At 41.9% G+C, this 25,847-nt stretch overlaps 1 protein-coding gene across 1 annotated transcript; it reads right to left on the reverse strand.

The window, feature by feature from the left end:
* Positions 1–1,008: 1,008 nt before the first annotated feature.
* Positions 1,009–25,011, reverse strand: NFE2L3 (nuclear factor, erythroid 2 like 3). The gene is given in 10 exon segments (XM_007053669.4): positions 1,009–2,592; positions 2,594–2,863; positions 2,866–2,907; positions 2,909–3,330; positions 3,333–3,486; positions 5,926–6,034; positions 6,449–6,531; positions 7,854–8,027; positions 24,101–24,920; positions 24,977–25,011. Coding segments are annotated over 10 exon segments (2,463 nt in total). The 3' UTR covers positions 1,009–2,238.
* Positions 25,012–25,847: the final 836 nt, after the last annotated feature.

Consider the following 25,847-nt stretch of genomic DNA (forward strand, 5'->3'; position numbering starts at 1 on the left):
CCACTGGAGGTAAGTCTGTGCCCCAATCCCCAGCCCTGAGCCTCCCCAAACCCAGAGCACCCTTCTGCACCCCAAACCCCTCATCCCAGAGCCTGCACCCCCAGCCCAGAGACCTGGTCCCCAACCTCTTGTCCCAGCCCAGAGCCCTCTACCACATCCTGAACTCCTCATTCCTGGCCCAACCCTGCAGCCCTGAGCCCCTCCCACACCCCCAAACCCCTCATCCCCAGCTCCGTTGGGTCACGGGCATCAACAGTTTTCTTCAACTGGGTCCCCAGGAAAAAAGCTTGAAAACCACTGTTCTAGGAGGTGTGACAGTTGTCCACTAAAAACCTGGACATATAGCCATCTTTTAATGCACAAATACAGTGTGAATGGAGTATTGTATAGGAGCAGACTGTTACTCTGTCAGGGGTAAGTTTTTTGCATTATGAGGAAAGTAGGTACTTGGTTAACAAAATATGAATTGATATCCTTGCATCTGCTGCTCTAATTACTGTAAACATAGCTGCAGCAAATTCTACACTGTAGATTCGTGCCATGATAAATGGCATACCTTCGTCCAATTTTTCTTTGCAATAGAAGTCATCTTGGCATTTCCTTTGTATGTACAGCATCTTACTTGTTTCGTATAGCACTTTTCTGAGTTACTGGACACTGCTGCTGTGGTGTGCTTATAATATTCATTTTTTTTTTTTTAAATAAAGTCCTAATTTTTGTGTTAGATACCAGATATTCACATAACTACATTCTGTATCGGATGCTTATAATACTTAAAAGGTAAGTTCTTATCTCACCGCTACATACTTATTTCTTAAAATACCTTTTCAGACCTGTTTTAGGATATGTATAAGAAAGGGAAAGTGATCTATTGTGAATAAGGATGTAAATACCTTTGCAGATTTCATGGCACAGATAAATCCACTAAAGCTAGTATGTCTTCACTCTATGCAATCATAAGGCAAGTAAAATAGTACAGTTGATTTTACCTGGAACATTTGAGAAAACTCTTGGCAAATCTGACCTTTAATTTGTTTTTAAATAGAATTTTTAAGGTGTTTACAAAAGATTTAATTTAGAACAACGTAAAAACTTAAAAAAAAAAAAAGTAATTTTCCTTTGGATAAAAGAGAAAAGTCAAGTTATCCAGACTGTAAAAAGACAGTAGATAGTACATCACATATTTGAAAACATACAAATCATAGGAAGTGTCTGATTCACCACTGCATTCTTTCATGTTCACATAGAAAAGTGAATGGTGTAATAGTGGCATAAGACTAGGGTAACAGATTGTACCTGCTTCAACACTTTCAATGTGTACTTAGAGGAAAAAATGTCAAAATAAGTGTAAAATTAATGAGCAATCCTAGTTTGCTGGAGACTACAAGTGTTTGTGTATGTGTGTATATATTTTGTGGGAGAGAGGAAAAGTCTGAATAGCCTCCATGACCTCTTCAGAAAACTAGTACAAAAAGTATAATTTACACCCACAGAAAAGATAAATACATAAATTAATACATAAAACTACACAAAATTTAAGCCAAACCTTTGCAAATCTAAGTCTTCTGCTTTTTTAAAAAAACTCTGCCAGTGCTAACAGACTAAATCAAAATCTAAGGCTTTACCTTCCAAGAGTCATGTACTTAGGAAGGAAAATACATTTTCCCCCCTCCATTTGCAACTCATCTCAATTTTGTGCCGACCCCCCCCCCCCCCCCCCCCTTTTTTTTTTTTGCATTGATCCTTCAATTTCTCTACCAAATAGGGAGAACTCTCCTAGTTCCGACTGTGACAAAACTTATATACCTGTCTGCCCCCTACAACCCTTTTTCCATACAATTATATCAATGTAATATTTATTTGCAAATACTGTGTGCAAACTCATTTTAAAGGCAATAAATCCACACTAAGTAGAAATTATACTTCTGCTGGTGGCCTGGCATCCTCCAGTAACTCTAATTACATCTCAACAGCTCAGTCAAACTAGCAGGTTTTTACTGCTGTAGCTTCTAAGTGTTGACAATTTACTATATTTATATATAAAAACTATCCCAATAATTAAAGATGCAGGCCACCTGCACAAGTCTCAAAATACTAGTTTGGGTCCTTTTTTTTTTTTTCCTTTAACATGTTCATAAGCATTCTTGGCCTCCAGCGTTTATGCTAATATCTCCCCCCCCCCTCCCCCTCCCTGGTCAGCAGAATGAGTTCTAAATAATGTAGTGATCGTAATGTTACTTATTTTTGTTTCCGTTCTTCTTGGTTATCTTGTTTCTGTTCTGATGTGACCAGTCTCTTAGGTATTATCAAAACGCTGCCATTACTACCACAACGAAGAGCATACTGGCTTGGATTAACAGGTCTTCCCTGGTCATCCCTTAACCTACTGAAAACTACATGATAGAGGTCACTTAGTTTTTGCTTCATAAGGCTAATTGATTTATTGCACTGAAATTTCTGCTTCTTAAGGCTCTCTTTTTGGGCATGAAGCTTGCACACATCCTCTTCCAAGTTCAGGATCACATCTAGTTTACATTTGCGGCAGTTCTGAGCAGCAACCTTGTTTTTTCCTTTTCGCCTTATGTCACTTATACATAAGTGATATTTCAGTATCTGTCAGATAGAACTTTGATAACATGTTGTTGAACGCATCAATAGGCATGCTCACAATTTCATCTACAGAAAATGGAATTCTCAGGGCTTTGACATGGCATTCATCATGGCTAAGATTATCTGTGCTATTGAGGCACCTGCCCTTTACTTTGTTTGATTTCCTAGATGATGAAGAATGATGCTCAGAAGTGGATGCTAATTCATTTGGCAGCTGCGTGTAAGTGTGGTTATGAAGAATATGTTGAAGTGGGGGGACTCCCCACAATAGTCTGAATCGCTTTGATAGTCCATATTGGCAGTGTTTACTATGCTCTGGGTAATGACCCCCTACAGCTCCTAAGCCATCATGGGAAGTATATTCTATATTGCTACTATAGCCAACAGCACCTTCACTGCAGGTTGAAACAGAGGATAAATCAGAATTGCTTGAAGAGGTTGTGCTCTGGCTTGAAAGTCCAGAATCTGAGTCAGGTTTTTCAAAAAGCTGAGAGACTTCCCTAGGATCAAAACCTTCCAATGCTAATGCCATTAGATTTATCTCCTCAAATATGTTCTCATCAAGGTCTGAAAGAAGATTCTGGTTTGTTAGGTTCCTAATGTCAATAGATGGAAATAACCCCCAGTTAGTCCCATTAAGTAACGATTCAGGGTTTATGATGCTAGAATTTAACTGCAGAAAGGAATCTTGTCTCTGTATACTCCTTATTTCTGGATTACCCTAGTGCTGTGGTTTGATCTCAGTAACATAGCTTCATGGAGGCTGACATTATGGCTAATAGCCTGGCTCAAATTTACAGTGTAGTGAGAGGATGATGAATTCATGCCTCTACTACTACTGCAAGCAACAGGTTGAGTAGCTCCCAGTGAAATTTCCTAAAAGGAAATGGAAAAAAAATACAGAATCAGCAACTTTTATCTCACACACTCACTCACTCACTTTTTTTTCTTTCAGTATTCTCCATACTATTAGAATCCATAATAGCACTAAACTTTTCTATTACCTGATCTGGAAGAACTATGTCCTACTTGCACACAGGGTCTATCTAGTCTACGACTATAGAATTTCCCACAGACTTCATCCCTTAGCACAGAATTGTGCTCTAAAATTTAAGAGATTAAAAACATGAGCAGAGTCCAACCACTACAGTGCCGTCTTCCTAAATCTGCCGACAGCTTGAAACAAGCTGTGCGAGTTATGAACTACCCCATTCAGCGTAATGGCTTGATAAATGGTCCTGTTTAGTTTTAAGATGTCAACATTAGCTATTTTACTGATCATTCTGGAAGACATACCCTGAGAGTGAGAGACAAGCACGTTGACTGGATATGTCCTCATTGCAGAGAGAACTCAGGTGAGCGGTACCTAATAGAGCCTAGCCCAGGCAAGAGCAGCCATGCTGCAAAGCTTTAGTCAAATTACTGTGTCCTGACTGGTGCTGCACTCACCCATGTGTGTTGCTGGGACTTCTGGGGGCATGTCCCATAGTTGTTTGTTCTTTAGCAAGCTGAGCTACTGAGTGTTTCCCAGTGAATGGTGGGAGAACATGTCTCCCATTCTGGGCAGCTGGTGGGAGAGGGGGGAGTTGTGAGAAGGCACTGAAGGACTACCAGCTTTCTAGTGGCTTAGCCTGAGTCTTCCCTGCAAAATGGGCAGGGGTCCAGCCTCAATGAAAGCATCACTTGGACTTTAGTCTATACAGAAGGATGGACAGCTAGCCCAGTTTGAAAGCACCATCACGCTTGGGTCAGATATTTGAGTGTGTGGATTGTAAAGGTGTTAGCGGTAACACCTGAGTAACCGTGTGGGTTAACTGTACAGTAAAGACACACCTTTTAAACTGCCTGCCTTCTCATCCACTAAAACAGTCCTCTCTCCTGCTGTCAAAACCTCCAGGTTACGGTCTCCTTCAACATTTATATATAAAACTTCTAGAATTTCCAGCTAACGCAAAATAGGGGGAGGCAAGATTGTATTCATTATCATAGTGAATTCATTATTTTCTTTCAATATAAACGAAGCTGCTGCATAACCTCCAATTTCCAAGTGCTAGAATGCCAAAGAAGCCACGGACCTTTGTCATGGCATTTAGATCCATACTGTTGCAGAGTCGACAGGCCTTGGTTATATTTTGTAACTCCTAATAGTACAAAATAATTATAACAGATTGTAATGTCCTGTTTATTGACTCAGGCTCTAGCACTCAGTGTAGCTGCTCTGATTTTTATCAAGTCAAATGTTCAAAAAATAGTCTTTAAGACTAACTGAAAGCTGGTTGGGTTTTTTTTGTTTTGTTTTTTTTTAAATGAAGTAGCTTTAAGCCCCAGAGAAGATCTGGCCAATGTCATTTTAAGCCACATTTTCTTTCTTGGGGGGGGAACAACTTGCTATGCGAAAGACAAGCAGGAAAGACCACACTGCACTCTCACTGCACACAAAATACTATCAAATGCACAAATTAAAAAAAAATTTGAAAAAATATTTTCCCCCTTTAATCTCTGTTACATACCAAATGTTAGTAACATTTATGGAAAGTCAGACAAAATGTACTTCGAAATGTAAAGTAAGGTTTGAGAATTTAGATAAACTCTGATTCCTTTACAGCTTCATTTGATGAACAGTGCTTCATTGTGAATATATCACAGTACATAAAGATAACACCTTTAGTAACATAGGATTTTTAAAACATTAAAAATTAGCTGAGAAGTGGAACGAGACCCTTTTATCAAATAATGAGGTTTTAATATTTTTCAGATTTATGTCCTCTGCTATTCAGATTTGTTTACATGCTGAAGCTATGCCTGTCCCAATATTTTGCATATTTTGAGGGCCTATTTCTGCTTTCAGTTATGCAACTGCAACCCCCTTTGCAAACAGTGGGATTTACAAACACATAATAGAGCAAAATTAGACCTACCAACCGGTCCAGTTACAGAACCAAGTCTGGAGCCAGAAGCTGGATTTGAAACAAAAGTATTATGAATAAACTAACAAGCATATAACAGGTCACCTCTACCAGAACAGGAAAATGTTAGGTTATGAAGTTCTGTCTGATGGTTATTTAGGGGGATGGTAGGAAGGATTTGTTTAAAGTCAGATGACAGATGCTTGGCTCCCTCATCTAGCTGGAGTCAAAGATGTTCTCCACCTCACCAGCTGTGAAGTGAATGGCAAGGTATCCCCACAGTTAAATCCTACGTATTTTCACTTACAAATGGGCTTATCAGACTGCAGCTCATTAAGCAAATAATCTCAGATGCATTTGCACAAATCGGGGGTGTGTGTGTATATATAAAGTTCTCTGCTACACTTACTTGTAACACAAGTGACTGAAAAAAGTCTTGCCATATTTCTTCTACGGAGTTATCACATACTAGCCCTGCTGTAGACTGGGAGGTAGAGCTGGTATTTTCAATTTATGCCCTTAAAAGAAACAGAAGTTTTTTCCAAGATCTGTTATTTTTTTTAAACTGTTAGCAGTTAAAAGGCCCACGGTTGCTAAAGACAGACTGTGAAAATACTGTCATGAGTATCCTGTTTTACATAGATAAACTGTCTTGTTGAATATTACCAAGGGGCACTGGGAAGAACTGGAATTTTTAAACAGTTTTCAAAAGATAAGTTACGTAATTTTACAGATTCAGGAAGCAGGTAAGTAATGACTATGCTAAAAGGTAAATGACCAGAGTAGCTTTTTACAACAGAGTTTTCAGATAAATTACTGAACTGACTTGTGACATACTCTCTGCTTACTCTTTAATTAAATGGACTATCCCAATTATCCAACTATGCCAGTTATAATCCATTGCTAATACAGCTGCGAGTTTTCACATTTACTCTAGTGCATTTTCTGTCTGTGATGTCAACAGCAGCAAATAGTCTTCCAACAAGGGCGAGGAATCTATGGAATTTCTGTTGCTCTGCAGTGGAGGAAACAAAAACACTTTTTGAAAAGCACAATTCTTTAGAGACAAACAAGAAGTAAAGTAAGGGGTGTGGGGGAAGGGAGCACAGTCCCTTCTCTGCTAAAAACAGAGGGAGAGCTCCCTCTCCTCCTACTCTGGTTTCAGTCCGGTGGGCTCTAAGCATCAGACACAAATGAGTGCAAGTCAGCTAATGCAGATTCAATGGTTTGTAATTTTAAGCAAGGGTCTGAAATATAAAAACTTAAGCAAATCTTGGCTTTCTATCACATCCCCACCATCATGCAGATGCCACACTAGCAGTCAGTGGCATCTCTAGGTTGAAGTTTTAGGTGGAACACTGTAATCCCATTAAAATTTAAGGTGTCCCTCAAGCCCCTGATGGGGCTGCTAGAAGTACAAAAGAGCACAGGTGCTCTCCTTAGCTTGCTGCTGCTTTGGAACAGTGCAATATGGTGAAGTGCGCTGGAGCTGTTAACCCTGCATGGAGCCATCGTCTGGAAGAGAAAATGCTATGCTGTTAGGAGGGGCAGAATGATCCTACAACTAAAAGCATCACGCCCGCCCCACAAATGGCGCACTTGTGCTTTCCTCCTCGACAAAGCTGCACCCACCTGACAAACTGGAAACACATTTGAAGCCTCTAAGTCCAGTAAAGGTTGAAAACAGACTGGGTAGTGACAGGCAGGGCTGTTGGCGAAATGACTGGAAATTAAATTCTCAGCTCTCGTGGAAAAGAAGCAATCCCTTTACTGCAGATTGCAAGGAGACATAGGCCAAAAGTGCTAACTTGATTTTTAAGTCCGTGCTTTAGTATAACTGTAAAATGTGGCAACCTTAGTGTAACTCCCCCCCTTTCAATATACAACAATACTTGGATATTGGCAACCAAGTCATCCAAAATTTAATCCTCTAGGGACGAATCCTACTTCAAACATTGAATCCTGTGGGCATACAGCACCATCTATACCTCGATAAACCACATAGTAAAGTGAAATCAACATAATTTAGCATCCTTGTCTTAAATATTTATGTGCCTAACTTTGAAAGCCTGGAGAGGAGGTCTGCTATCTTCAGAACTAGAATAAATAGAATAGAATAAAAACTAATTTTAAGATGACTGATTTTGGAAGGATTAGAATGTTTCAAGGTGAAACCATATTTGTAAAGGGAGCCTAACTTTTGAGAAGAATGGGGATGTCTTATTTAGAGTATCATCCAGACATTGCCTCTTTACTAATTTTCCTAATAGCACTCACAGAACGAATGATAAACCATTTACCCAGGGGTTGTGTGGTTTTTTGTATCATTACACTTACCACTGTGCTAGAATCTGTATTTTCTCTCTCTTCCCCCTTAGTTTTAGCCTTTTTTTCATTTTCTTTATCATTCACCTGCTTTATCTTCTCCCCATCTTGTGATTCTGATTGTTCACTTCCTTTATGCAGATAATAGTAATCCAAAGCTTCCTGACCAGTTTTCAAGTCTACATCCTGAAGAGTCAGAAAAAGTATATTCAAGCCAAAAATAATCTTTAAAAAGACACCCCTGCTTAATTCAGTCATATTATATAATTTCCAGTGAAACATTGATCATATATCAATGTCATAACATGACAAGCTGAGAATAGGACTGAAGTAGGACAGAATCCTGCATGTGTAATACATTAATGTACGCTCTGTATCTCCAGTTTTATATGGGGATACTGAACTTCCTTATGGTATAGCTAGAAATTCTTCTGCTTCACTCACCAGCAGGGGATAGTTGAACTGCATAGAGCTGCAAACGATGACCCACAATGGCACTGGACATAAAAGCAGACACTACCATAATTTTTTAATATACAAACATGCTAAGCCATGACACACAAATTACATGAAATTGTGCTCATGATGATATGGCAGGAAGGGGTTTGCAACTGCTATTACAGTAACTATTTTGTTTCCATGTAGGCAAAGTCCAGGACAGAGGGGGTCAGAATAGTTACTTTTGTAACTGTCTACATATAACTTAAAACTCCATTGCACGGTAGATACATTGTGACTATATTCCATCCCAGTGTTTTGTTGTGGAATGTCATCCAGAAGACACTGAAAGCAAAAACTTTTCAATATTCTGAAATCAGAATAATGTTGTTTCTGGTGTTTGAGACATACATACTGGAACTTTCAAATGAGAACTAAAAAGACAATGTCTACAATGGATAACTCCATTCTCTAGAATGAAATGTTCTGCAAGAACAGAAAAGGTAGGTTCCAATTGAATAGCAAGTGTTACCTTCTCTGTTCCAAATATAGCACCATAAATTTAGGTTTAAGGCTTTATTGATCCCCAGACATGAAGTGTATAAATTCTCCAACTTGAATCAGTTTCTCTCCTATATAAAGCTTTTTCTGAACTTCAAAAGGTGTCTGGTTTTTTTTAAGTACAACTTGTTACAAAACACACTCAAAATCATCTGAAATGTCAAGAAGCTAAAAACATAGACAAAGTATTTTAAAATATACTAAATGTTCTTGGGAAACAAAGTAACTTAGGACCCTAATTTTATTATATGACTTTTGAAAAAGTTGTAAGGGAACCCTTAATTTTAAAAATAGACTTTTCCAATGGTAAACTGGCATCAAGTGCATTAATCAATTCCTCTGATGCAAGTCTTTATCCAGTATATAATATACAATTCCCAGATACTAATAAGGAGACTCCAATATAACTGCAACTGAGAAAATAGCCAGATATCTGGAACTGATCAGAGAACTTGCTTGTTATGAACAAAGATCAGGAAGTGATTTGTTTTTCCAAACACTTGCAAATTTTTCAATATAAATTTCCCCCCTCCGTAATGGAACGCCAGTGGAAGGCAGTTTAGGATGTGAGATTTTTAGTCTGCAATAACTAAGGTCTTGGTCCTGCCCATGCTTATGAGTTCAGTAGAGCTACATCTGGTGCATGCAGTTATTCACACACACTAGTGTTTGCATGATCAGAGCTAAGTCTTTCATTCTAGAAAGAACTGGCCTATATTTGACAAATATTAATATAATTCATTACTATCTCAATCAAAAACTGAGATCTAAAATTATGGATAAATAGGTATAAAAACCTGCAGCAGCTCCCCTGGTCCAGCAGGTGTACAGCATGCTGAAAGCAATACAGAGTGCTCAGCCCCAGCCTAAAAGAGCAAATCCACCCCCCAAGAGCAACCTTTCTGGATGACTGAGGAGCGGCGTGAAGGAATCTTTAGTTTGCAGGATAACAGCCACAACGTGGTGTCCCGAAGGGTAAGCATAAATAGAAAATTATGAATGGGGAGGCAACATAGACAGCATCCTCAAGATTCCTAGCAGAAATGTAAAAGTTGCAACCTCATCCCGTCTCGGGGGGTGGGGTGGGGCGTGGCATGGTGGAAATCGGCCAAGGCAGCTTTGTGAACAGTAATGGACACATGTTTGCAGTGTAGATAATGCAAAGCTTTTGAAATTGCATTAGCCTACAATGGACATATGCAACAGCTGATAGCCTGCTATAAGCCTATTGTGTAGTTAGGCTAGCCTTTAACAGCTGTTCCATCATCAGGAAGACAACTCTTTTCTGATGCTTCAGAATGGTTAGTTCCTTTATAAGGGCAAAACCAGTGGTCAAATATTTCTACAATCTATAAAAGGCAGTAGTTTTCATGCCTTTACTGTCACCACCAATTCAAAGATAGCTTTCAGATCCTTTCCTATCACTTCAGGAGGCCAGGACCAGTTTCAGCTTTAGCGTTCAGATCCAATGAGATCAATGGGGTGGGAAAGTTCACACTTCTCAGAGCCATTGTTTCAGATTGTCCGCAGACTCAGGAAGACAACTCTGCAGGAGGCAACATTCAGTTCATATTTGGAAGATTTTCTATACAACCATCAGGGCTAGAGCCAGATCATATTGCCTCTATATAAATCCATGGTATGTCCACATCTTGAATCCTGCATGCAGATGTGGTCGCCTCATCTCAAAAGAAAAAAAAATGTATTGGAATTGGAAAAGGTTAAGGAAAGAGCAACAAAAATGATCCAGGGTATGGAGCAGCTTCCACATAAGGAGAGATTAATAAGACTGGGACTTTTCAGCTTGGAAAAGAGACGACTAAAGTGGGATATGATTGAGGTCTATAAAATCATGACTGGTGTGGAGAAAGTAAATAAGGAAGTGTTAGTTACTCCTTCTCATAACACGAGAACTAGGGGTCACCAAATGAAATTAATAGGCAGCAGGTTTAAAACAAACAAAAGGAAGTGTTGCTTTATACTACGCACAGTCAACCTGTGGAACTCTTTGACAGAGGATGTTGTGAAGGCCAAGACTGTAACAGGGTTCAAAAAACAACTAAAGTTCACGGAGGTTAGGGCCATCAGTGTCTATTAGCCAGGATGGGCAGGGATGCAAAACCATGCTCTGAAGTGTCCTTAGCCTCTGTTTGCCAGAAACTGTCAATGGGCAACAAGGGATGGATCACTTGATGATTACCTGTTTTGTTCATTTCCTCTGAAGCACCTGGCATTGGCCACTGTCAGAAGACAGGATACTGGGCAAGATCAGTGGTTCTGATCCTATTTGTCATTGTGGGCCACATATGCAGCTCTCTATGTATTATGTAGGCTGCATCCACATAATATATATACAACCTGTATGGCCCTGAGGATGTCACATGGGCCGCAGCTGTGTGCTGATTGGGCTGTAAGCGGCCTGCAGGCTCGGGGTTGAGAACCACTGGGACAGATGGACCATTGGTCTGACCCAGAGTGGCCGTTCTTATGTAAAGACTTACTCTAAAATACAAAACAAAAAACAAAACAAAAAAACCCTTCAGATCTATAGGTTTCAGAGTAGCAGCTGAGTTAGTCTGTATTGCAAAAAGAACAGGAGTAGTTGTGGCACCTTAGAGACTAACCAATTTATTAGTTAAGCTCACGAAAGCTTATGCTCTAATAAATTTGTTAGTCTCTAATGTGCCACAAGTCCTCCCGTTTTTTTTTTTCAGATCTATAGGTTCTGAAAATGCTGCATCATGTTGAACAGGTTGAGTGTTTGACACTTCTGGATTAGTGCACTAAGCACAATGCTGAGAGCCAGGGAATCCCAAATTCTATTCTCACCTCTGACACTTGTTGATTTTAATTACACTAGACGATAGAATTTGGGAGTGAGTCTAGTTAGTGGATTAGGCATCAGGCTTGCATCTAGGAGGCCTGGGTTCTTAATCATGGTTGTGGCATTTGCTTGGTGTGCAACCTAGGACAAATCACTTAAACTCTCAGCTTCAGTTTACTGATCTTTAACATTGAAGTAACAATATGGACTTAGTTCATAACTAATGTTTAAAGAGTCGAAGTATTAAGACACAAGTGGGAAAGAGGTCTCATCTCTAGCAGCAGACAGTACAAACCAGCATTCACTGCCTTTAATTGCTTCAGAACATGCATTTCACAGTGAGTCAGACGTTCCAAACTCGACCCTCAGTTATTTGTGGACATTGTTTTTATTGCTGGTTATTTGCTTTCCATTATATTTCGTTTTAAGCCTGGACTGGAAATATTCACTCCATTGTTCTTGTTTATCTGTGCGCTGTTTTGCTATGGGTTTTTTGTCCCTTTTCCTTTGTAAAACTATAGATAATTTTATCAAAGATAAAAATGGATGTTAACAGATTTCTCAAGCTACAGCTTGCTCTTAAGATAACATGCATTCTCTGTCCTGCTAAATTGATTTTTTCACCAAGTTCTCTACACTTTAAACAAAGTCAGATTGCACTTTACACAAGTTTACACCACACAGTACAAGACAGACCTGTGCAAAAGAGCTAGATACTGCTTACACAACCAGCAGTGTCTATTTTACTATGCTTTGATTAAGTAATAAAAATATCTAGTTCTTATACAGCTGCTTACTATCTGATTACTGCTGCTATTTGTCTGTGTACTATCAAGTCAGTTCTCTACATTCATAATGAAACAAAACATCCTTTTTTCCTCAGACACAGATGTTGGATCATATTTAAAGAAGTCCTGTATTAAAATCACAAATGAGTTTGATTCCCCATAGTTTAAATTCCAGGGTATTACTAATTAAGAGGGAAGTCTCTTGGTTTTTGGCCGCTAATTGTGTTAGTACATCCTAAAACAGAGTCTATTCTCAAAGCAATACTTTGTAACAACAACAACTCACACAGAGAGAAACTCAAAGCGATACTTTGTAACAACAGAAACAGCACACAGAGACTCCCTGCCCTTTTGTTGTATTTATCTCGCTTTGTTAACAGTTATGATTAAAATAGAGATAGAGGATGTATGTGGATGGATGCTTGGTGCTGATAATAAATGAATGATCAGGGAGGTGCCAGCCTAAGAATCCAGTGTCGATCAGCCGAAGAAGGTGTCAAGTGGAAACAACCAGAGGACCCCCGGAGGGCAGCTGGAATCCACCCAACAGCTTCAAGAATGGGAGAACCAAAGAACAAGATAACATCTGGCAGCACGGAGCCATCAGGACTGTGCCATCTGCTGATTGAGTCAGCAACAGCATGATGAAGCAATTCCCATAGACTGGCATAGGAAGAAATTCCTATAAAAACAGACTCTAAAAAGTGAGAACTTTGGGGGTCCGATTCTGCAAAGCAACTTCCAGGAGCATCAGATGAGCATCTGAGAAGGCCCTGCTCCCTCCTCCTGGCCAGTGGCTTGGCCCGAGCAACTCTAAGGCTGATAACTATGATGATAACCTTGCAGAACCTGTGTGTGTGTGTATGAATGAAAGTGCGAATAATTATGAAACTGAATGGAATGTTTACAGCTATAACTAACTGCTTACTATGATTCTTTCTGTATTCATGATAAATGTGGCATTTTGCCTTTTCCCCTTTAATAAGATCCTGCTGGTTTTTATTTTATTGGTATAACACAGACATTTAAAGTCCTCTGAAAGGGACATTATCCTTTGAAATATAATCACAGTTTAAAAAGTTTGGAAGATAAAACAGTAGCACAGGAAATATCAGGATTATGACAATCAGACTGCCTTGGATTACATATTTTATGTAATGCCATGTCTAGGCATTTTATTAAGATTGCTAAAATTAGTCAAGTGAGTTATTTAGGCTAACTGAATATTACATCTGTGGTTTCAAATGCTGCACCTGTCTAACATCTATTATTATTTTCAATATCTCAATCCTGAAAATTTACTCTGGGCTGCAAATAGGCACACGCTATTGAAGATACCCTTGTTGGCTTCAGAACAGTCATGACAGTCTATTGGATCAAACAAACACTTGGGGGCTGCGGGGGGGGGGAGTATTTACACAGCACTGGGTCTACTATGTCAACCATCATGTTTACTTGAAAACACACTATTAAGTGTATGTATGCAATATATCACACACATTTATACATACGATTCCTCCCCCCAAATGCAAATAGTGATGGACAGAATTAGAAGCGAAATACATAGCGCTATGGTATTTTTATTAACTTCCTGCAGATGTGTAAACTACAAAAATTCAGCTACCGTATAGTTCGTAACTTGAAAAATCACTGACATCCCTTTAAAACATTCAAAAGTTAGTCTTTTAAAGCATTTCTAGAAAATATTTAATAGACCTTTAGGTTTTCAGTCAAAGTGTTTGGAGCTGCCGGGGGGGGGGGGGGGGGGGGGGGGGGGGGGGGGGGGGGGGAGGGAGGAGTGGAAGTGGGGCAATTTGCCCTGGACCCCACAGGGATCCCCACGAGAGTTTTCGATGGCATTTCGGCGGCAGGGGGTCCTTCAGTGCCGCCGAACACACCCGGAGTGAAGGACCCACTCCGGGTCTTCGGCAGCAATTCAGTGGCGGGAGTCCTTCTACTCCATGTCTTTGGCGAAGTGCCCCAAAGACCCGAACCGGAAGGACCCCCGCCACCAAAGGACCCCAGGCCCCCTGAATCCTCCAGGTGGCCCTGAAAGTGTTTGGCCTTGCATTGGCCCTCTACACCATGAATAATTTCAGCTGAAGGAAGAACTATTAATAGAAAGGATGAAGTGATGTGTAAAATTGATTTTGTTCTGTGTTTGTGCAGTGCCTAGCCCAATACGAGTCATGGACCAGGAAGCCAGGTGCTACAGTAATACAAATACTAAATAATAAACCTTGTGAACTGTACAACAGCTTGTTTATTTACTATTCTCTTCTAACCCACTGATGCATCCCTTCAAACTGTATTCCCTCCAGAGTTCTCTTCATCCACTACCTATGACCAAATCTGCAACAGAAACTTTTGCCAGTATAGCAATGTCAGTTAGGGGGTTGATTTTTGACAACATTTCTGTACTAACAAAAGCCCTCATGTAGTTGAAGTTATACCAGCATAAGAGTCTTTTGCGACTATAGCTTATTTTGCTCACTGAACCGGTTTAAGCTATACAGGCTTCTACATGCAATTTTTGTCAGCATAAGCTGTGTCTACATTTCTAGTGTAGACCGTTAATCCTCACTTTCCCATCTACAGCCCCATCGCCCTCTTCTCTCCACCTCCACAGTCCTTCTGCAAGTCTTCTTCACCCATCTCCTCAGTTTCCTCTCCTCCATCTTTCTCATTGACCTACACTTTGACTTCCAGCCTGTTGACTCCTCTAAGGCCATTCTCACTAGGTTCTCTGCCAAGTTCAAGGACCTTTTCTCTAGCCTCATCCTGCTCAAGCTGTCTGTTGCCTTTGACTATCAGTTACTCAATCCTCCTTGGGCTTTTGTAATTCTGTGCTTGACAGGATTCTCCCACTCTCTTTCCCTTGGTAGCTTCTCCTCTCTAATAGAGTCTCTCAGGGCTCCCTCCTCTTCCTCTTCTCCTACAACACTATACCCCTGAGCAAACTCATCCATTCTCATGGTGTTAATTACAGTTTCTATACTGACAACTCCCATATCTACCTCTGTTCCCTATCCTCACCCTCTCTGTTCAGTCCTACATCTGCAAGTGACTCTGGACATCCTGGAAGAAATATAGTCCCTCCCTCAGGCTGACCAAGTGAACAAGGAACTTCTCTTCTCCTTCACCTGTCCTCCTCCCCAAAAATACCCATCTTCCCAATCCCCTCTTTATCATGGTCAACAATGCCCCTGTTCTCCCAGTTGGTAAATCACACTACCTTGGTGCTATATTTGACTGCTCTCTTTCCTTTTCCACTACTCCCATCCATGCTGTCACTAAATCCTGCCAGTACTTCCTCTATAAGAAAAACATCCAGCCTTTCCTTACCATCCTTACTGCTAAAACCCTGGTCATTTCTCATGTTGGCTACTGAAGTCTCTTTCTTTGATCCTTTCCAATTAGCAGTGTATCCTTCCAAGTCTATCTAACTTGCTGTAGAAAAGTCCTCTTCCCTGACCACTGCTCTAACTGGGTCACCTTCTCTTTGAATCACTGGTCCTGACTGCTGATCTGCTTCTACATCAAATTCAGACTTCTTTGACCTCACCTTTGCTCCTGTTTGCATTTCATTTCCTGCAATTCGCCCCCTAGCCTCTGCCTCCCTGGCATGCCTCAGCACTTCCCTGACTCTCTCCCATAAATAAAAGGAGTACTAGTGGCACCTTAGAGACTAACCAATTTATTTGAGCATAAGCTTTTGTGAGCTACAGCTCACTTCATCGGATGCATTCAGTGGAAAATACAGTAGGGAGATTTATATACACACAGAACATGAAAAATGGATGTTATCATACACATTTTTAAGGAGAGTAATCACTTAAGATGAGCTATTACCAGCAGGAGAGCGGGGGCGGGCCGGGGGAGGGGGGGAGAAAACCTTCTGTAGTGATAATTAAGGTGGGCCATTGCCAGCAGTTAACAGGAATGTCTGAGGAGCAGTGGGGGTGGTGGTGGGGAAATAAACATGGGGAAATAGTTTTACTTTGTGTAATGACACATCCACTCCCAGTCTCTATTCAAGCCTATGTTAATTGTATTTTCCACTGAATGCATCTGATGAAGTGAGCTGTAGCTCACGAAAGCTTATGCTCAAATAAATTGGCTAGTCTCTAAGGTGCCACTAGTACTCCTTTTCTTTTTGCGAATACAAACTAACACGGCTGCTACTCTGAAATCTCCCATAAATGCCTCTTATGCACCTCCTACACCCAGAGTGCCCTCCCACATTTTTGAGGTTGCATTGCACACATCAAGGACACTTCCCAAGGTTTTAGCCCTCCAACTCTGACCCCCACTCTACTGTTCTGGCCCTCTTGCTTCACTTGGCTCTTTCAAGCCCTAGACACATTGCGGCTTGCTGTAAGATGCACAATCAGAACACACCATCACCAAGTCTTGGGTCCAGCATTAGTCAATATTTTCATTCATGGCACGGAGAGCATGCTTATAAAATTTGCAGATGACACTAAGCTAGCAGAGGGTTGCAAGCACTTTGGAGGATAGGATTAGAATTCAAAAGGACCTTGACAAACTAGAGAATTGGTCTGAATTCGACAAGATAAAATTCAATAAAGACAAGTGCAAAGTACTTGATTTTTCAGGGAGGAAAAATCAAATGCACAGCTACAAAATGGGGAATATCTGGCTAGGCAGTAGTTCTGCTGAAAAGGATCTAGGGGTTATAGTGGATCATAAATTGAATATGAGCCAACAATGTAATGCAGTTGTAAAACAGCTAATACTCTGAGGTGTATTAACAGGCGTGTCATGTGTAGGACAGGGGAGGTAATTGTCCTGCTCCACTCAGCACAGGTGAAGCCTCAGCTGGAGTACTGTGTCCAATTCTGAGTGCCACACTTTAGGAAAGATGTGGACAAACTGGAGAGAGTCCAGAGGAGAGCAATGAAAAGGATAAAAGGCTCAGAAAAATCTGACCTATGAGAAAAGGTTAAAAAACTGTATGTTAGTCTTGAGAAAGGAGGACGGCAGGGAAGGGAGGAGGGAGAACACCTGAAAACAGTCTTCAAATATGTTAATGGCTGCTATAAAGAAGATGACACTCAATTGTTCTCCATGACCACTGAAGGTAGGACAACAAGTAACAGGCTTAATCTGAAGCAAGGAAGATTTAAGTTAGATATTAGGGAAAATGTTCTAACTATAAGGGTAGTTAAACTCTGGAATAGGCTTGCACTTGTTTGCCGTGTAGAAATCCCTATCATTGGAGGTTTTCAAGAACCGGCTGGACAAACACCTGTCAGAGATGGTCTAGGTTTACTTGGTCCTGCCTCGGTGCAGTGGGCTGGACTTGATGACCTCTCGAGGACCCTTCCAACCCTGCATTTCTATGATCATATATTGTTACCAGCAATATGAATTTAAGAATTGCATTACAAAAACTAAATCTGCATTACTTCACTGAAACGACAACACTTATTGGAAAAAGCAATTATACTGTACAATTCAAGTAGTTCTAATTCCATGTAAAGACTTTCAATAAGTTTAAAATTAGGGGTCAGGCTATATCCTTACAGTAGCTTAGCTCCCTCAACTGCTCTTGTCTTAAAAAAAGATACCAGATTTTATTGGGCACTATTAACCAGCCATATATAATTTCCCTAAAATAAAATCCCCAAACATGGACTTGTAGACAATTATGAAAACAAACAATAACATTATTGAATTAGCACTTGCTTCCTTGACTTTCATAATTTATAAACAATGTAATTAAATTAATAATTAAAGCAGGCATTTTAAAATTGTGTGTGTGAATTCAGTACTTGCACAAGGTACCAGACAAACACAGCCCTGGAAAATGGAGCTAAACTACACAGCAAATCCAGCTTGTGTGTGGGATATAGCTTTCCCAGCACTGCCTATGTGCCTCACCCCTGAGTTGGACAGAGTCCCATACAGGAGTGAATCAGGAGTTCAGCTTCAATGCTCACTCGGGTCTTCAGCATCTCTGCCAAGACTGCCAAATGTCAGGTGTAATACTGGTTTCTGTGATGTTGACCACATAGGCAAGTAATACAGCTATCACAAGGCTCCATATCCCATTACCAGTCTTCTGACCCAAGCAGTCCGCACCCGTTTCTCTTGAATGAAAAACAGCAAACCCCAATGCCTCGGAAAGGAAAGTTCTACTCCAATTCTTACATCCCACTCCTGCGAACACTTACACAAGAGTACCTTATGGATGTACACAGTCCCGTTAAATTCAGTGGGGCAACTCTCATGCATAAGTCTTTGGAGAACAGGGCCTTAGGTTGTGAACGTCTTTCTTGGACTCTAAGCTCCTTGCGGCAAGGATTGTGTCTTCCTGTGTGTTTGAGGATAGATGCTATTGCAACATGAATAATAAAAATAACACCATAACTTGCTGTGCTAAGATCTTTAAAACTCCATATTTACACCTTTTAAGGTGTTTTTTTGAAACGGGTCTCTGGCGTTACCTGATTAAAATATGACCATATAGATAACTGTTGCAACCACATATTTGCAACAAATCTTATACAAAATGTGGCATGTAATATGTCTATAAAATGGTTATGATTTGCTGGTTATGATCATGCTATCTGTATGCATGTATCGTTTTTGTATTTGAAGTTATGAGTATTGGCTCTTATACCTGGATTTCAAATGTTTGCTCTTGGGGTAACGCCACAAGGTAGTAGCCAGCACATCTTGGAGGGACTATGTAAATTAGGTGGCCCATCAAAAGGACACTTAACTCACAATGGACCACGGGAGACACCCATCTACACTGAATGGACTTTTCTGTGAACTTTTCCATTTGAAGTATAGGTAATGGTTCCCTGCAATGATTAAGCAAAATTATGCACGGACATGTGACTTGCTCATGTGACTCCAAACCCCATCTTTTACCTGTAATTTTCCACTAACTGCTCAGGGCTTTGTTTGAAACAATGGGTATCCCTCCACATGGCAGAAGCTATGAAAGGCCCTGCAAACACCTCCATTTTGTCTCTTTTCTGCTCAAATCTCTGAACTATGGACTTCTTTTAATGGGAGCATTCTAACCAAGGGACTGAGGTCTTTCCAATGATTTCGAAGCAACTAGAGACTTATCAAGCCAGCAGTTCATTCCATCACTGCTACAAGCCTAATGGAAGAACTTTGCATTTATTTTATGTATTTGATTCCTTTAAACAATTTAACTCTCACCTTTCTTTCTTTCTTTCTTTCTTTCTTTCTTTCTTTCTTTCTTTCAATAAACCTTTAGATTTTAAATACCAAAGGATTGGCATTAGTGTGATTTTTGGGTAATATCTGAGTTATATATTGACCTGGGTGTGTGGCTGGTCCTTTGGAATCAGAAGAACCTTTTATTTGATGAGATTGGTTTTAAAGAACCACTCATCTTTAAATACAGTGTTTTTGGTGGTAATACAAGGACTGGAATGCCTCAGGAAATTGCTTCTCTGACTTCTTGTTAGCCAGTGTGGTGAAACAGAAGTTTACTTTTGCTGCTGGTTTGGTATATCTTATGGGGGAATAACCACCAGTTTTGGGATGTATTTCTCAGCATTTTCTCCTGAATTTGGTATTCTCATTTGTGACCCATGAAGGCATGGTTACAGTGCTAAAATCTTTAAAACTCCATATTCGCACCTTTTAAGTTGTTTTTTGAAAATGGGTCCCACTCATTCGCTATATAAAATTCCAGCATAACCCAAAATATTATATTCTTTTTCTACCCTTGTTTTGGTCCCTTTCCAACTTTGACTTTTCTCCCGCTCTGCATTCAAACCCCTCCTTTCTTACCTCTTGAGCAAATTTTTCAGTAAGAATCCATGGGACATCAATTTATAATTTTTGCATTGCTACAATTTTAAGTCTTCTGCCTATATAATATAATCGTATGTGTGTGATCCAGGAAAAAAAGATGTACACTTGTTTAACTTTACTCATGTAAGTAGTATTGTGCAGTGAGCAGCCTACTCACATAAATAATGTCACTTTTAACATGCTAAACATAGTTCCATTAAGTTTACAAGGCTATTAGTCATTTATACCATTTTTTACTTTACAAGCCATATTTTTTTACCAGTGCTACTATTTGGTTGGTTTGATTAGTAAGGCAACAAAACATTATTGTGAAGCCTATATTTTATTACAAAAATCAATTTAATGACAGTCTGGTTCCACAATAGTCAATACCAAGGCTACGCTGATCTCAGTTTGTTGTGTAACAATCTAATGCAGAAACACGTATACAGCTCTACTTGTTCTTAAAGACTGACCAGCCTCCATAATACTACTCTGTCTCTTCTCAGAGCACTAAAGAGAAAAACAGGTCAAACTGTACTGTAAATGATTGCATGCCCAGATAGGACACATCAGCAACTGTACTTTTCATTTACATTTTTAAATCCATTTGTCTCTCAGGCCCATGAATATCAAGTTCCCCAAAACTGATATTGTCTGATCCATGAGAATCCACAGCATGAACTTTGCTGGCAACTCCACCCCCAGTGCTGGATGAACAAAGTAAATCCAGTTGTTTTTCCAGTCAGTAGTTACCTAAGTCTCTTGACTTGTTTTTAAAGCCTTACTAAACCAAACAATATCCGAACAACAAAATACTTCCTTTAATCCCCTTACCTAGACTCCAAGCTCCAGTCCTGATTTCTGGTGGGGAGTCTAAGGCTATGTCTACACTGCCACTTTCCGTGCTAAAACTTTAGTCATTCAGGGGTGAAACCCCCCGCCCCCCCAGCCACAAAAGTTTTAGCACTGAAAAGTGCCAGTATAGACAGCACTTTATAGCTGGGAGCCCGGTTCCTGGTGATAAAGCTACCACCGCTCGTTCAGTGTGGGTTGTTTTTTTTTAAATCGCTGGGAGAGCTCTCTCCTGGCGATAAAGCGCGTCTACACTGCCCACTTCACACCGTTGTCATGGCCACACTGTAATGTGGGGAGTGTAGACATACCCTAAGAGTGGGAAGCTGCCAATAGCACTGGACTACTTTTCATGAAAGGCAGAAGTAAAAGCTACAAATTAGCTGAAGTGCCTTGTAATCCTATTTATTACTGCAGCCATATTTTTACAATACAGGTGGCCTTTATTTAACGGTATGGAGATAATCTTTTGTAAAAAGGCTGAAACTTCCCTTCTGTCTTTCACCTTGTGCACAAATGCTGGCCTTGAAAAGACAGCAGGAATTTCCCTAGAGGATGATTCAAAAACACATTAACAAAAGAGAAAATGACCATACATACTATTTTCAATATGTGAGAATTTCCCCAAAATCTGTCCGTTTGGTAAGGTAACTACCATAATAGAATAAATATAAAGAGAAAGGGTCTTTAATCCTATGAAAGAATTTCAAATTACAATACATTTTATGCCTGTTAATTTATTAGGAAGCTAGATAATTTGCTGGAGAAGACACTAGATTTTTCATTCTAGGAACCCATTTATGTTTCAACTGAAGAGCACTGAGATTTGGGATTCAGTTTACTAATCTCTCTCTCAACCACGCTATACTTTAGCGAAGTAGGGCTCCAGAAAGGTCCCGAGCTAAATTAGCACAGAAAATGAATCATTCCTCACTCCAGTATAAGTGATCCCTTTAGGTTAGGGTGGAGAAACTAGTTCTGCAACTACCTACACAAATAATATCAATACAGTACAGAATCATAACCAAGCTAATCCTTGTGCAAAATCCTAATATTAAGAAAAATTAAGAGAGTTTTCTTACAATATAAGTATTCTTAACAATTAGACAGCATCAGTTGCTGCTGGTCACTGAACTCAAGTTATTGAAAAAATCTTAGCCCTCAGAGATTAAAATCTAGTATGCAAAAGTATTGTCATGTAAGTATTATTTAACTTTAGATTGCAAAATACGTCAAATATGTTTGCACAACTCAATGTTATTATTCATCTATGTATCACTGCTTGCCACCATGGTATCAGATAGTGGGTTTATAAATTATTTAAAAATCAAAGCACTGATTCTGCAAAAATTACACGAGTAACTTTACTCCTGGGTGTAGTCCCGTTAAACTGAATGGCTCTACTCACATGCATGAAGTTACATGCATGTTTAACTGTTTTGCAGGATCAGGGACGTGGATTAAATAGGTTGCTGAAGTTAGTAAAGGGACACATATGGCATGTGTCTATAACAAAATCTAAGATAAACTGATCATGATTACCAGGTACAACTATATGTTTTGACGTGGTTTATGTCACTAATCAACTACTGTAATAAACCACAGACAGTTTGAAGTGTTCATTTAGCACTGGTGAAGCTGGAGTTCAGCTCTGGCACAATAAAATGGCCGAGATTTATGGTGACAGTATTATAAAGATATTGACAAGACCAGCTATTAGACAGTGATGTACATATGGTCCACCACAAGTAGTACTATATAGCAAAAAGAAAAGGAGTATTTGTGGCACCTTAGAGACTAACCAATTTATTTGAGCACAAGCTTTCGTGAGCTACAGCTCACTTCATCGGATGCACCATACTATATAGTACTATATAGTGCAGTCCCAGTTTTGATGGATCATGGATAAATTACATTTAAAAGTGTCCATGTGCACACATTAAGAAAATACTTAAAGCTAAGGCCTTAATCCTGCAACCCTGATTTCAACAGAATTTAAAATGAGTAAAGTTAAGCACACGGTTAAATCTCGGCAGGATTGGGTCCTCATGGATATTCATGTGTCCCTGCTTATTTTGTTAAAAACTGTAGTCTGCTTGCTGACCCAGTTATTCATCAGCTTTTGTTAGATTATAACCTTCACAGAGCTAAAATTACTTATTTATTTGGTCTACATTACTTACAATCAGTGTGTACAGTTACGGTGCTAGAGTGAATAAAGTAGATAATGGAACCTTGTTATCGGTATAGGCTTTTTTAGCACACACCCATGATCATTTGGAATTGAAGGTCTTTTTACAGACAGCAGAAAAGTCACCCTGTGTCTTCACTTCTTGAAAAAGCTCTGACAGTTTAAGAAGCTGCCTCCTTTTCCTTCCCTTTCCTCCTTTTGTTACAGGATACACAGTATTACGTTCAAATTAAACCTCTGTCTCTTCCTCAGCTGGGGCATCATGAAAGAAAGAAGCATTTTGAGATCCAAGCTTCCTGGAAGTTCGGCATGGGTGTGTCAGCAGCTTAACATTTAGGATTTGTCACATTACAGGGGCAGGTGCAAGTTGGGGCATTCAGATCCAAACCCGAACCACCTCCTGCCAAACTTTGTTTTGTGGAAGGCGGGGAGACCAGCTGGTCCTAGCATTCCAGGCCCCTCCCCAGCAGTTCTGCAACACGGTGTAATACCCGGTTATTTCATAAGCAGAAAAGGGGAAAGTGTGAGGAGCATCTGCCCTGGATGCATCCTCGAGGTAGGGTGGGGATGTGTGTGTCGTCCCCAGCCCCCTTTATGCTTGGGGTGTCCCCTTGGCAGGCGGGACGCCTTCTCCTCCTCTCCGATCTGCAGATACCCGCTTTCAGCCGCAGAAGGTGCCCGAAGGGGAGGCAGGTCTTCTCCCCACCTCCCCGGCCCTGTCGGTCCCCACGCTACCTCTGGACTCCAAACCCCAGGCGGCGAGCGATGCTCTGTGTCCTCCCCTGCCCCTTACCTCTAGGGTAGGGCAGTCACTTCCCCCAGGGCTGGGCTCGGCTCCGAGGGCCGCTGCAGCTCCTCCAGCCCCTTCCTCCTGGGCCTGCTGCTGCAGGCTGCTCCCCCGGGCGGAGCGGGGGCGGCCGGGGCCCTCCTGGGCACCGCTCTCGCTGGGGGCATCTCCCCCGGCGCCACTGACTGGCGAGGAGGAGAGCGCCCCATTCTCCTCGCCGGCCACGGCGTGCACCAGCCAGGCGTCCAGGCGGGTGCTGGGGATGTAAGGGGCCCCCAGCGCCCGCACCTCCCGGAGCAGCAGCAGCCGGTCCCAGTCCCGCTCCGGGCACTTGGGGTGCGGAGGGCTGCTCCCCGCGCCCGCGTGGAAAGCGTCCAGGGCCCGGCGCAGGGGCAGATCCGGGTCCAGCCGCAGCCCCGCCAGGCTGAGCAGGAGGGCGGCCTGCAGCAGCAGCCCCTCCTCGGAGCAGCAGCGCCTAATCAGGGGCTTCAGCTCCGCTCGGGCAGCTCCCCCAGCGGCTCGCCGCAGCCGGCCCCAGGGGAGGCCGGGGCAGCACGTGTCTGTGCCGGGAAGGGAAAGAGAAACCAGACAAAGGAGCCCAGCGCGCTGCGGCCGCTCGGGCTCCCGCAGCGAGCCACAAAGGGACCGGCCCCCCCCTCCGACCGGCCCTTCCCGGGGCGGGCTGGGGGCACCCGGTGCTGGGGTGCTGCCACCGACCCACCCACGCCCGCCCCACGCAGCTGCGCTGGGCCACCTGCCCCTGGAGCGCACCCTCCGGCCCTGGCCGCGGAGAGAGGCAGCCGGAGTGTGGGGCGGAGCCTGCCCGCTTCAGGCCGGGCCGCAGCCCTTGGAGCCCGCATGTGGCCTGGGGGGGGGACTTGCCCCTCCAGCGGCACGTGCTTGAGACACTCAGTCATTCCGGCTCCCAAGAGCCAGGCGGTCCGAGTCATTTTTCAGGCCGGGGCCGGGCTCCGCGACTTGGCGTGGGCGGATACCCCGCCGTCGGACGCTTCGTTGTTCTCCTGTCACTGTAACTCTGCCCTGCTGGCACAGCTCCAAGAGCACGTGAGCAACCGGGGCTGGTTCAACTGGCGAGGCTCCAGGCGGAGCGGGGAAGAAAGGGGCCTCCTGGCTGCTTATCCTAATGAAAGGAGGAGGCGGAACAAAAAAGGCCGGCGACCGGGGAAAGACACGCAAAGCTCTCGGACTTGCAGAATGACAGGGTTCAGAGCAGCAGCCGTGTTAGTCGGTGTCAGCAAAAAGAACAGGAGGACTTGTGGCCCCTTAGAGACTAACAAATGTATCTGAGCATAAGCTTTCCTGAGCTACAGCTCACTTCATCAGATGCATCCGGTGCAGTGAGCTGTAGCTCAGGAAAGCTTATGCTCAAATACATTTCTTAGTCTCTAAGGTGCCACAAGTCCTCCTGTTCTTTTTGCAAAGCTCTCTGGGGATTGACGTCCTCCTGCCCCCCCTTTTTTACTCTGCATCGCCCCTTCCACAGCCTGCAACTTTCACAGCTCTGCGACCCACTGGGGGTTGTTAGTCACCGGCTACTCCCTGCTCCTGTGCCACTGTCACCTCCCCCCGACCTTGTACTTGCTGGAGTCTCACTTTTCCAGTTCCCATCAGTAGTGCTCATTGGTTCAGCCACATTGCAGGTTCTGTAGGTTACATGTTGAATTCAGCCCCACACCTAAAGCGCTGTATACATACTGATTTAACCCAGAATAGAAAAATACCATGTGAATTT

Source organism: Chelonia mydas, chromosome 2 (genome assembly GCF_015237465.2).
Source record: "Chelonia mydas isolate rCheMyd1 chromosome 2, rCheMyd1.pri.v2, whole genome shotgun sequence".
NCBI lineage: Eukaryota > Metazoa > Chordata > Testudines > Cheloniidae > Chelonia > Chelonia mydas.